At 40.4% G+C, this 14,191-nt stretch overlaps 1 protein-coding gene across 2 annotated transcripts; it reads right to left on the bottom strand.

Annotated features, from left to right (window-relative positions):
- Positions 1-2,772: 2,772 nt before the first annotated feature.
- Positions 2,773-14,120, bottom strand: Fam72a (family with sequence similarity 72 member A). 2 transcript variants are annotated; one of them, XM_028764591.1, is made up of 4 exons: positions 13,177-14,120; positions 11,250-11,327; positions 8,019-8,143; positions 2,773-2,971 (listed from the first exon to the last, which is right to left on the bottom strand). In XM_028764591.1, the coding sequence occupies exons 1-4, from the start codon at positions 13,326-13,328 to the stop codon at positions 2,877-2,879; spliced, it is 450 nt and encodes a 149-aa protein (XP_028620424.1). In that variant the 5' UTR covers positions 13,329-14,120; the 3' UTR covers positions 2,773-2,876. The 2 variants fall into 2 exon arrangements, with proteins under 2 accessions (XP_028620424.1, XP_028620425.1); XM_028764592.1 differs by lacking the exon at positions 8,019-8,143 and having other exon boundaries at positions 2,818-2,971; positions 13,177-13,686.
- Between the last annotated feature and the right edge of the window lie 71 nt (positions 14,121-14,191).

Below are 14,191 nucleotides of genomic sequence, written 5' to 3'. Positions count from 1 at the left end.
AGGAGAAAAAGGCAGGGGCTCTCTGAAAGATGAGAGTCAGGGAGCTTCAGGAATTACACATTTAAAGGGTAAAAAATATCATCCTCACAGTCAAGTGAAGCCCTTCAAGGAAAGAACATTAGAAAACCATAACTTGATTACGTTTTAAGAGAATCATTGTCCTGAAAATGGTTAATTGTATTCTCTTCTTAGCAACTCCAACAACTACATTGCTCCTGGGTGAAGTGAAAGCTGTGACTGACAAACTGTGCTTTATCTTGAATTAATCCTTAATATTTCCTTACAACGGATGGGGGGCATAATTCTCCAAGTAAGCAAGATAATTTCACCCCCACCCCCATCCATCTCCTCACATGTTCTCTGCTCCAAGCTCTCATCCCAACTGGCAAACTCCTGGGCACAAAGCCTGCCTCAAGTATTCTTTTTTTCATTAAGAATTTCTCAACTCCCACTCTTTCTTTTTACTCAGATTGTGCTTTGCCTCTGGAGTCACGGCACTTTAAGCACGCCTTTGTTAACTTACTCGCTGTGATGAATTAGATCCTCTCTCCAACCCCCCCGCAGTCTTCCTCAAGTCCCATGGAGGCAGATTATTGTGCAGTTCTTACCACATGATAGGAGCAGGATACAAATTGTTGAGTAGATTATTAAAAGATGACAAATGCATAGATGGTTTTAAAACTATCAATTATGCCAGGACCAGAAATCATATGCTGCACACATACATGATTCTGCTTTAGTCTTTCCATACTATGTAATTTGTTTTTATCTTAAAAGGTAGCTTAGTGGTAGAGTCCTTGTCTAACATACCTGAGGCCCCAGGTACAATTTCCAGTACAAAAAGAGAAAAAGTTAAAAAATAAGAATCATGAATGTACTTCTCGAGGTAAAAATGCATGAATGAATTCATTTGCTATCTAAAATGGGCTTTCCTGTATAAAAGAATCATTTAAAAGTAGCTGAGTAGTCTAAAATACCATCCAGCTGTAATGGAGCATTTGGGTTTATTTCAGTCAGTGTGCCTCTGTCTGGTATCACCTCTTCAGAGTACCCAAATCAAACTTAGCCTGTGAAGACCTGAGCTGAATGGGGACCAGAAGAATTCTAGTGAAGGTTAGCCTTGAATTTTAACATTCTCGACTCCAGCATTAAACTCTGTTTCTTTAACTGGAGAATATATGTGTTCTGATCTTCATTTTTGTTGTCTTAAAGCCTACCCAAGTATCTGTTTTTTTTTTTTCCAGTACAAGATTTAAGAGGACAGGAGAGCAGGAGAGCTGCCCCTGCCCCTAGCTGGCTTCGGCATTGGGTGAGCTAGCAGGGCAGTGCTGGAGAGCTCATCCTGGTGCTGGGTGCAGGAGAACTGGTGGGCTGACCAGCTTAGCTACCACCCAGGCCCAGATCCAGGGCTTTGAGTTGGCCCAGCCAACATCTCCCCTATCTGTGAACTGCTCAAGCACGTGAAGGGTCCGGTCCCACAGATCCAAAGCTGCAGGAGCTCCATGACACAGGGAAATAACAGAAGATCTGAGAGGAGTGTCAGTTGAGCTAGTAATGATGGTGTAGCAGAAGCCAGAGGCTTTGAAACAGACCAATGACTCACTGCAATGAATATGTGCAAGTAAAGAAGTGGGGTACACTGTGACACACTATAGCTTCCACAATGAGACTTTTTTTCCTTTTGGTGAGGCACCTGCAAGGGTGAGAGTAGATATGAAGAGACACAGGCGATGAGTGGATTGGGGTGCATGATATGAAATTCACAAAGAAGAAAAAAAGAATATAAGAGCAAGCCAGGCCTGACTGTAGGTCTGTAGTGTTAGCTACTGAGGAGGCTGAGGCAAAGGATTATAAATTTAAGTGCAGCCTGATCTACACAGTGAGTTCCAGGCCAGCCAGGGCCACACAGTGAGACTCAGTCTCAAAGTCAAAAACAATGTGAAAAGAGGGAAAATTCTTTGATAATGTGTGTTGGCTTAAGTAATCACTTCTTTATTTCTATTGTAGGCGTTGGACCTAGACTACTCATCTGAAATTTGCTATTTATAGAAAAATCCCTAGGGAATGGATAGCTTAAAGATGAAGGTTGACTTTACCTGGCTCACATGGTACAACATCTATAATTACTTTAGAAGAATGTAAGTAATTGGCTTTTCTAGACAGCATACATTGATAATTTTCTGTCAAACTCATGTCTAACACCATTTTCTTTTTCTTTCTTTTTTTTTTTTGTTTTTGTTTTTTCGAGACAGGGTTTCTCTGTGTGTAGCCCTGGCTGTCCTGGAACTCACTCTGTAGACCAGGCTGGCCTCAAACTCAGAAATCCGCCTGCCTCTGCCTCCTGAGTGCTGGGATTAAAGGCGTGCGCCACCACCACCCGGCCGTCTAACACCATTTTCAATAATAAAGTAGTCATTACCAATAAAGCATATGATAACCAGTAGCCATGGAAACCTGACAGCCTAATCCTAATTTTTTTTAAATCCTAATTGTATGTAGCCGACCCTCATATTTTGTGTGGCTGATATAGGAGTGGTTATTAATGTTCTTCAGGAAAACTGAATCATGCTATCTGGCATCAAGCTATAGAAAAACTTTCCATTTGGAAGGTAGCTGAGTGACATGTGAAATTTCCTATTTGAAATCAAGAATATACCAGTGGGAGCAGAGAGTTAGGGGAGAGGAAGCAGTAGAAATAGAAGAAAGAACTGGCTTAAGTTGAATTGAAGTAACATATTTGAAATTGAAAATAAAACAGTCAACATTCCACTGTTATTTTAAATCACCGGCAAATCTTTACTAGCAATGTTAAAATTGACCAATTAAATACTTTAAATAGAAAAATTATAAAATACTTCATATACATCATAATTCTTTCATCGAATATACTCTTCTGCTGAAATCTCTAGCATTTCTTCATCTGTGCATTCTTCTATCTCTGGCAAATTGCCCCAAAGTAGGAAGTTTACACCTGAAAATAGAAGGCCATAAAATTCTTTAGCGTTTATTACTACAGTTCAGAACATGACATATAAAACTTTATATGCTAAGCTTATCCTATAAACTCTGGCATCACTAGTGAAGACAGCAGCAGAGAAAGATGTCTTACAAATAAAATTATCTATTATTATCCATCTATGACATGAACATTTTTTACCTAATCTTTTTTTTAAGATTTACTTATTCATATATTTTGTGTATATAAGTGCTCTGTCTTCATGCACAGAAGGAATTAGATCCCATTACAGATGGTTGTTAGCTGCCCTGTGGTTGTTGGAATTGGACTCAGGACCTCTAGTGCTCTTAACCACTGAGCATCTCCAGTCCCAACATGAACATGTCTAAGACCCTTTTAAGCAAAAGCTTGAATGTTAGACTCTTAGAACTTAAAAGGAAATCTGGAGTCCCCATCTGCTCTAACCCTGTCTCCAGCTACTCTACATTGATACTTTAAAAAATATATTTCAGCCGGGCGGTGTTGGCACACACCTTTAATCCCAGCACTTGGGAGGCAGAGGCAGGTGGATTTCTGAGTTCGAGGCCAGCCTGGTCTACAGAGTGAGTTCCAGGACAGCCAGGGCTACACAGAGAAACTGTGTCTCGAAAAACAAAACAAAACAAACAAACAAACAAAATATACTATATATATATATATTTCAATAATGTTTAGAATAGAGATTGCACAGGATTCTTTTAGATTAAGTACCATCTTGTAAGGTTCAAGGGAAATTTCTAAATGAGTCATTTCCTTAGTAAATGGATCAGTAGCTAATATAATATTTCTGATCAAGACAAGATGGGCCTGCTGGTATAGGCTTTAGCCCCAGCTTTTGGGGTAACTGCAAGTTCTAGGCCAGCTTGGACACCTTACTGAGATACTGTCTCAAAAAGTAAGAGGCTTCGGCATTGGGGGATGGGGGTGGGGGGATAGTTGAGTGGTGGAGCCCTTTCCCAGGCAGTGTGAGGTCTGAGGTTCAATCTCCAGTACATTGGTAAGCAGTCAGTTATAATACAGTTTCTTATAGTAAGTGGGCTTTAGATTACAGGCTGACAAAGTAGAACTGTAGACTTTAGGATTCTGTTCCAGGAGTCACTGTAACAAATGATACTCTAAAGCAGCACTGACAGAGGATAATCAGTTTCATGTCAACTAGCCCAGCACAGGTACAGGCCAAGCATACTGAGGAGAATGAGATGACTTAAAGTACTAAGTTAGGAGAGAATAAAAACCATCCTGAGACAATCTCAAGCCATCTAGCTGGCAGTGTGAGCAAAAGGAAGACCGACCAACTCAGGGTATCTACTCTACACTGAGAGAGGGTCCACGTGGTGGCATGGAATGAGCCAGGGCTTGCAGATTGGTTTGAATTTAGCTTCTGCCACTATTGGCATTTTTCCCCTGCCCAGATGTAGACTCAGTTATTTTCCATATTTACCATACTGGACACACAGTGACCACACTAATCACTTGCAAGGGGGAGGTTAAAATCACACAGTCTAACCAGACTGATGGACTATTTCATCTGTACACCATCAGGATTTTAATACAAGTGTATACAATTGTAGATGATAGACATTACTACTTTGCATTATCTAAAATTTTGTTGTTGTGTTTTATTTTTTTAAGATAGTCTCATGTAGCCTAGGCTAACCTCTAGCTGAGGATGACCTTAGCCTCCTGATTTTCTACCTCTACATTCCAAGCGTTGAGATTACAAGCATGTGCCAGTATATCTGGCTAAATTTTATAGACTGGTATTAGACTGTAAGCATTTTTCTAATTTATCTCATTCATCTTATTTCTGAGTTTTATCTGTCTGATGTGTGGTGTAGATTTACCTCATTTACTTGTTTACTCTGTAGAGTACTTCACTGAAGATATTTTATTTTTAACTTAATTAACTGGTGTGTGGGGACATATGTGTATATCCTATGGTACAAGCAGTGCACTGGAGGACAGAGTTGAGGGTCTCTCCCTCCACCTTGCCTAGGCGGGGTCTTTCTTGTTTCTACTGTACTGCTCCAGCTATGCTGGAATGTGAACTTCCAGGCAACTCTCCTGTCTCCAACTCTCACTGGGAATGAACTCAGATCAGGCATGTACAGCAAGGTGCTTTTACCTGCTGAGCCATTTCATCTGCCTAAATTTTTAAAAATATGTTGAAAATTCAGCCTGTCATTGCTGGGCCCAATTTGCCTTAGTACCAAGAGACATGTGTAAGATGTGTACATGGTTGAAGCACTGGGAATAAACAAGTTTATCTTGTTTGTCAGAGATATTGCAATCTAATCAGGCAAGAAGTTAGTCCTAATTTGCAGTGACAGAATCTAGAGATATCTATTTTGTTCCTTTCCTTTGTGTCTGTACTGCTTAGTATAAAAACATTTCCTAACACTCATTCCAAGAATAAATGGTGATCTGCTTCTGGTAACATGTGCTGAGGGGCTGACTGGATTGCAAAGAATTGTTAGGCCAAAGAACATAAGTAAAAATTAGAATCCATAAAAGTAAATTGAATGCCTTAGGAGATAGTGTAGGGAATCTAAGCTGATTTCCCAAGTGCTTTTGGGAAAGCTCTGGGTAATTAGATTGACACATGTAGGCTAATCTAAGACATAGACCTTTTAGAGAACTTCATGCTGAACTTTCTATAATTCTATGAACTTTTCTATAATATAACTTGTATATGCATTCCTTTGGTCTATTTATTCAGATGATTCAAGGATAGTTCCAAAGCCATTAGAAATCTCCTTTTGACAAGCATCTAGGAAATCTTACTTTAAATCACAGTATTAGAATTACAAAGGACAAGTTTGATATTCTTGGAGTCTACTCAGGAACCATGAAGCAGCTTAGCACAATTGGTTCAAAGGAGAAAAAAATAAATGAGGAGATTGGATCTGACAGAAGAACCACCTTCCTCTCTCTGTTAGGAGGAAGGAAATCCTGTGATACATCTGTTTCCATGGATTAGAGTCAGTGCAAATGAAAGAATACTGGTCTTTTATGTTTGAAAAATTGACCAATATTCTAAAGAAATCAAAACTGAAAAATCTCCACCCTGTGTTTTGAATCCTGTGAAGCAGGAAAAAATTGTATCAAAGTAGAAACTTTCTTTAATGTGTCCCATGGGCAACACAAATATAAAGTGAAAAACCTAAATTAGGAGCCTATATTTTACTTGGGGGAGTTAGAGGGGTCCTTGCCTAAAAATGGCCATCTTAACATATATAGTTTTAAATTAAAAGGCCGAAGAAATGGGCTAAAAGCCACTGTTGAATCCCAAGCAATCAAAGAAAAAAAAAATCTGTTTTGAAAACACAAGCATAATTGGAGGGTTTAAAATGATCTCTTGGTCTATCAAAGTAAATTATACACACAGACATAGACAGACAACCACATAGCCACATAACGCCATACACACACACACTCACACACACACATTCATACTCACACACACACACATAGACAGACAGACAGACAGACAGACACACACACACACACACACACACACACACTTTGAAAGGAGCATGCTGGGCTAGAGATGTAGTTCAGTCAGTAAGGTACTTGTCTGGCACACAAAGCCCTGGGTTTAAACTTCAGGATCTCATAAAAACAGGCTTGGATCAAGCCATCCTTGGTTGCATAGTGAGTTTGAGGCCAGCTTGGGCTACCTGAAACCCTGCCTAAAAAGATCAAGTAATAACCTTAGTTTGATGACTGCACAGAACAAGGAGAGAATTGACTCCTACAGGTTATCCTCGGATCTCCATATGCATGCATTGTGTATGCACATGTACACATACACACCACACTCTAAATAAAATGTAATAAAGATGTTAAAAATAATCGATGATATACTTTCTTTTTTCTTCTTCCTTCTATAGATGTGTGTAGATTGTATGTGCTGAGGTCAGAGGAGGACATTGGGTATCCAGCTGTATTACTCTCTACTTAATGTGTTTGAAACTGTGTCGAAGTTGAAGCTTGCTATTTTGGCTAGGTTTGGTTGTCAGGGAGATCCTGTTCCTGACTCCCAGTGAAGGGGCTCACAGGTATAGGTACACTCAGTCATGTCTGGCTTTTACATGGGTGCTGGGGATTCAAACTCAAGTCTTCATCCTGTGCAGCTCTCTCTTATCCACTGAGCCACCTTTCTAGCCCCTAGCATATTTTATTACTAAAATAATTTGTGTAACACATCAGAATTAAATATTTTTCTTGACTAGAATTCTACTGTAACTTATTGATATACATGTTAATATATATGTATATATAGTTTAGTGCTTGTCTACTTGCCTGTATGTGCACCACAAGCATGGAGGTGCCTGTGTATGTAGGAAGAGGGCATTGCATCCCTGGGAACCGGGATTACAGACAGTTGTAAGCTGCCTAATGTGGATGCTGAGAACCAATCCCTGGTCCTCAGTAAGGCCCTTAACTATTGAGCCATCCCTTCAGCACTGGAAATGTATTTATCTCAAAGAATTGCTGAACAGAGGCTACTCAAGTTTTCTTCCTATTCCTCACTGCCACGACCCTTTCCTCCTCTCTTTACACATGTTTGCATGCACACACACCCCTGACTATCCATGTAGTGTCTTCAAAAGCTATCTGTAAACAGAATGTGTATTAACGTACTATCTCACAGAAATAAAATGTTGCTTTAAAAAGACAGCGTGTGGTGGTTCATACCTATAATCACTCTGGAGGCTGAGGTAGGAGACCTGATCATTAGAAGCCAGCCTGGGGTACTTAGTGTGACTGTCAAAAAAAACAAACCAAAAGGACAACAACAAAATCCAAGAAATTTAGATAATCTGAAGCCTTCCCTCAATTCAATGATAGGTGATGACAAGTTTTGGCTCATAGTTTTCATAACTGAATGATGTGTGGAGGGACGGAATCAGTGATTCACTCTTGCTAATCCAATCTAGCTGTGAAGGTTGCAGGGGGTTCCCCTCAGATACTGACAGAGAAACACTACAAGGAAATGTATGAATCAGTTGTTTCTTACCAGTGGAGTCTAGTCTGTTTATACCATAAACAGCCTGACTGTGGAACATCCAGAAGTGTCCATTGTTGCAGGAAAGAAGGCAGGAACTACATGGAACAATCACATGGTAGCCTACAATGTTCCCACTTTAAAAAAAAAAAAAAAGTAACTGTTAGCAGATGGTGCCGGTAGTAGGTAACACCTGGACCACAGAAGCAATTGTCTGCTAAGGTAACCAGACCATGTAAGTTTCATGCCTCTCCTCTAAATGGACCACAGTACCCACAGGTCTGTAGGTGAAGCAGAACTAACCTATTTCTGCATTTCTTCATTTACATTATTCTTGCTCTCATTGAAGGCTAGTTTGGGGATGTGATTTTTTTCTAGAAAGTACTCAAAACTAATGTGCTATACAAATAATATATATTAAATGAACTCAGATCTACAGGCTAAAGGATTTTGCTAGCCTTGGGAATATAAAAGGTGACTCTTTTACATGTCCAAGCTTTTAAAAAATGTTTCAACAAAGCAGAGAGGTAGGTGAGGGCACGGGTCTGCTAAACTAAACGTAAGATGGGCAACTCTCATTTTGTTGCAGTGATTTTGGAGGAATTGAGAAGGGAAGCAAATCCAGCCCCTGGAGAAAGTTGAAAATGGTTTTACTATCTTTCTCATTCTCACAGCTGGTTTTCACAAGCCTCATGCTAACTATAGGGAACATACAGAGAATGGCTTGTTTCCCCATGAATTGCACCATGAATTGTTTATACCTTGATGGCGAAAATTCTTACTATAGCTCACTACCCTGTGGGATTTGGGGAACAATTACTTTCACAAGACCTTACAAAGAACACTATAAATTAAAACCAGCCTGCTTTCCAATCACTACACACTGAGCAGGCAAGTGAAAACCAAAGTTATTCTTGGACCAGAACTAACAACTATTTGTAAGTCTATGCTCCAACAATATATAGACTCAGTTACCAGCTACATTTGCTCATTTGTCTATCCACTCACTCATGTAACTAATATTGTTGAACATCTACTATATGCTGGGTGCTGTTAAATCTATCAATGAACAAAACCAAGCCCTTGTTTTTATGGCACAGAGATTTCAGCGGGGTTATATTGGATCATTCTGCTCCCTTGCCAACCCTTTCAAAGGCTTTCCACTGGCCAAACAGTTTAACATATTCAAAAAACATTTTCAATTTCTTCCTGCCATGGATCTTTGGGTATGTTATTCCCTCTGCCAAGTACATTCTTCTTATACTTCGGACTCAACTTCAGTGTTTGCATCTTTATGGACTATCTTTCGTTCAAATGATGTCTAAAATAACTCTTACTTGTTTTCTCAATTTCTGGTATTTTCTATCATATGTTGTTATTTTCTCTGTAATATTCTCATTGCAGTAAATACTTTATTTATCTTAATATCAGATTGGAATGATCATGTTTCCACTAGAATATTATGTCCAGCGGTCAGTCAATAACTTTTTCTTATGGATATCCTGGGTTTCCAGTCGTGACAGCTGTAACTGGCACATTGTAGGTCCTCGAAACAAGCATGGCTTGAATTGGTAAGTCAAACAGTCACTAAAACATTAACAGACTGCTGACTTGTAGCTCTCAAAGTCTCTGTAATGGAATGACACAACTTCACTCATGTTTCAGAGACACTAGTGACAGATCTCATCTACCTTCCACTTACACTTCATGCAGCTTTTAACATTCAGCTGTTCATTTCCAGGGCACACCTTCAGAGGTTAAATGCAGATCGATTCTTAATTCCTATCTTTATAAAACTAAATATTCAGACAGAATTAAAGAGCTGGCCATGGTGGCACACACATGTAACCCTAGTAGTTGGAAGTGGAAGCAGGATGAGTGTGAACTGGAAACCAATGTTAACTCTATAGAAAGTTCAGACCAAGGTTTAGCTTCATAGGACAGCAGTGTCTCAAAAAAGTTAGGAAGGGAGGGATGGAGGGAGGCAGTGAAGTGGGGAGTATGAAGGAGGGAGGGAGAAGAGAGTTAGGGAGGACAGAAATTAAATAAGGAGCTGGGTATGGTGGTTGGTGCACACAATCCCAGCACTCAGGTGGCTGAGGTAAAAGAGTTGCCATAAATTAGAGGCTCTCTTGGGCTATATAGAGAGTTCAAGATCAGCCTGAGTTAAGAGTTTCAAAAAGAAAAGAATTTTTTAACTGGGCATTGTGTCATATCCCTTAGTCCCAGCACTCCAGAGGCAGAGATAGGCAGATCTCTATGAGTATGAGGTCAGCCTGGTCTACAAATCGAGTTCTAGGACAGCCAGGGCTACACAGAGAGAAACCTTGTCTCAAAAAACCAAAACCAAACAAACAAAATTTCTAACTCTACAAGTTTCCTAACTTTAGAGGTTTAAAGATTTTACTCAAGATCATGCAGAAAACAAGGATAAGGTGGGGCTCAGATTAATTTATATGTGGGGTCAGGTAGTATGATTATGTGTATGCATGTAAAAACCACAAGTCAATCTGGGGTTTAGTTCTTCAGGGGTCTTCCATCTTTTTTCTGAGAAGGGTCTCTTACTGAAGTCTGAGGCTTGTCAGTCAGACTAGGCTGGCTGTGGAGGGAACTCCTTGGATCCTCCTGTATCCAGATCCCCAGAGCTGGGACTGTAAGTATGTGCTACCACATCCAGGTCAAATTCAGAGCCTCACATTTCCACAGCAAGCACATTACCAGCCGAGCCATCTCCCTTGCTCTCTGATTTTTTATGAGTGTAAATCCCATTGATTTAATTTATTGATTGATTTATTCTCTTAGATTACATAGGTTTATTGGGGAGCAGATATTTGCAAATAATACTTTGAAAAACTACAAATCTTATTTGTAAAGTATCACAAAGACTCTTTTAAAACAATAGTTCTAGGACTGGCAAGATAGCCCAAAGGGTAAAAGCTCTTCCTTCTAAGCCAGAGGACCCAAGATCAATCCCTGGGTCCCCTAGAGTAGAATGAAAGAACACATTTTCACAAGTTGTTCTCTGACCTCCACACGTGTCATGGCACACATATGCTACACACACATTTCCATGCACATAAATAGATAAGTATAATTAAAAAATAGTTCTAAAAAACACATATTCTTTTAATGGCTCAGTGTCTGAGTTATATCAATGCTGATGCCTACAGAATCTTTCTGTGGGTTTTTATGTCAATATCTACCTTTCAAGCTCAGGCTATCTACAACAGTGCCAAAAATTACCATTTTAAACATGCGATGTCCTTCAGTTTACATTTGCAGATTCCTGTGAAATAGCATCTTCCAATGAAATCCACTGTGCTGGAGGATAAAAAAAGTTTACAGACAGTCAAATATACCGATGCTTTTAATTCTAAAATTAGATAAAAATTTGCCATATGTCCTCTCTAAAAATTTTGTGTATGTGTGTGTGTGTGTGTGTGTATGTATGTGTGTATGTATGGCAGTAGGGATAGAACTCAGGACCTTATAAATGCTAGGAAGCATGCTACCTACCATTGAGTTATATTCCAAGAGTTCCATCTTTCTTTTAAATATGTACAGTTTAAAAGTATTAAATATGGTCACATTGTTGTGGGATGACTCTCCAGACCATTTTCATAAAGCAAAACTGAAACTCTATACTTAATGTATAACAACTCCCAATTTCCCCTCTCCTCACTTCCTAGCTATCCCTATTGTCCTTTAGATACTTCATATAAGCAGAGTCATACAGTAGTTATTGTTTACCTACTGGTTTGTTTCATTTAAAATAATGTACTCAAGGTTGATCCCATTACAGCATGTGACAAGATTTCTTTCCTTTAAGGCAACCTTCTGGGTACCCACTTACAAGACAAGTCAATGGAAAGTTAGATTATTTCTATCTCTTAGATTGTGGATGCTGCTGCTATAAATACAAGATGCTGATCTGAACTCTTTGGATGTATACCTACAAGTGGAATTATATGGCTCATATGGTAATTCTGTATTTAATGAAGAACCACCACATTGTTTCTCTATAGCAGCTTTACCATTTCACATTTCTGCAACATGCCATGGCCCTCATTTTTTCACAGTACCCCTATGACACTTTTAGTTGTGATTTGACACAAATTTCATAAATTCAGAGCTGAACTAGACTCTCAAACATAACCATAGGTCATTTTTGTAAGAGTTCAGTAACATTTGTACCTACTATAAATATTTGGCAGATTTACTCCTCTTGCAGAGGATTGCAGGTCACTTCCCAGCATCCATATCGTGAAGCCCACAACCGCCCAATCCAGAGGCCTTTACACCTCTAGTCTCGAGGGTGCCCATGCATATATATCCACCCCTCTTCAAACATATACAAACATACACATAGTGACAAAATAGTAAGATAAATCTTAAAAACGAATGCATTCACTGATCCACACTCATCTTGGCACATGAATCCACTGTGATTATAACTCCAACAGAGAAAAGCAAGCAATACAAAAACCCTGATTCTATGCTAGACTCCAAAATGTAACAACCCAACCTGAGACTTATGACCACAGCAGTTGTGAAGATAGACTATTTCTAATTTTTGTGTGAGCATATCTAAGGAAAACAACACATTGGATCATAGAACCTTTGGGACATTTGGTTTTACGATTTTATCATCTTGGGCTTTCTTTTTCACCATACAAGTGCACATATACAAACAAAATAGCACCTCATCTATCTCTGTAATAAATGATGACTACACTTAAGCAAATTCACAAAAGATTTCAAGGGGGCAAAGAGGCTATATATAGCCTTACTTCCCTATATTTTAAAATGTACAAATTTACTATCTTTATTTACCGTGAATTTCACTTTAAATGAATCATTACATACTTCTTTCCAAGTGACTGTTAAAGACTTACTTCAGTGAGGAAGGGTGTTTGGACGAGGCATTGAGCCTTAAGAGTAAACAAGGGATGAACAGACACATGACTCTTAAGTGCCTGGAAGTGTGACCTCAGTACTGACCACGTTGGGTAAACCACAGACTTTGTCCAGACAGTCTGCCCACTTAGATAAACTCCAAGGGAATCATCAGACTGATGGGAGTGGCTGGAACACCAAATGATAACCTTGATTCCCAGGGACCATGCCATCCACTGTCCAGTTAAAAGGCCACCCCACCCGTAAGACTTACTTGGTAGGAGGGATGTCTGTAGAGTAAAGGTCTATGTCAGTATCAGCCAGCAAAACAGCCTTCATTCCCCTAGAGCTGAGAACTTGTTTACAGAATTTGCAACACAGGATGGACACGCATCGGTCCTTGAAAGTACAGTTGTTGGTAGACATAACGTCCCACGAAGAAAGAAGTGCACAATTTTGAAAGGGGAAACTTTGATTTCCTCAGCCTAACAGTCAAGACCTTGAGTTCTCTAAGCTCTAAAACTGGGAAGAGAGTCCTATTTTCCTGGAGGAAAGGTAAAATTAGTATTTACTGAGTAGGAAGAGAAAATTTTACTTCCTTTTGACTTGGGGAGAGAAAGGAAATGGAGTTCAAGGTGGGGAGAGACAAGTGGAATTGAAGGGAAACTTCGCAATAGGTTTTACTTTCTCTGGTCTTCAAGAATCTTCAGCTCCTCAGCTCCGACCCCGGCCCCGGAATTGGGCGATTTCCCAGTTCCCAGCGGGCTCTTCCCTTTAAAGCCTGGCCTCTCTGACCACTCCCAGCGCGAGCCCCGCCCGCAGAGCGCTCCAATTCCTGCTCTGCTCCACGCGGCTTCTTCGTAGGATTCAACGCCCCTCGTCCTTTCCACGCCGGCTCTGGCCCCTTCCAGCGCCCTCTTCTCCGAGCTCGGCCGCGGACCCCCTTCCTTGCACCACGGCTCTCGGCGTCCTCTCCCCCACCTAGCTCTCGCGCTTGCCACCCGTAACCCTGAAGGTCTCTCCCACAGCGGTCGCTCCGAAGTGAGCAGCGAGCGATGTTGTGAGGTGGAGGGGAGAGGCGGCAGAATAGGTTCAGTCCACGTTGGAGTCAGTCACCGAACACGCCGGGTTTCGCTCTTTCTTCCGCTTTCTCTGCTTTTCTAACCCGCTGTCAGTTTGAATTGCCTGCGCCGAGCAGGGATTGGGAGGACTAGAATTCGCCCCAGTCCCACATTGGAAGGCCAAGGGCCTTCTTCTGACGTGAGCTCAGAGGCCGCGCCCCAGTAACG

This window comes from Grammomys surdaster, unplaced genomic scaffold (genome assembly GCF_004785775.1).
Source record: "Grammomys surdaster isolate TR1022 unplaced genomic scaffold, NIH_TR_1.0 145, whole genome shotgun sequence".
In the NCBI taxonomy this organism is placed as follows: domain Eukaryota; kingdom Metazoa; phylum Chordata; class Mammalia; order Rodentia; family Muridae; genus Grammomys; species Grammomys surdaster.
Note: the sequence above shows the minus strand (reverse complement) of the source record. Positions and strands in the feature narration are given on the sequence as shown.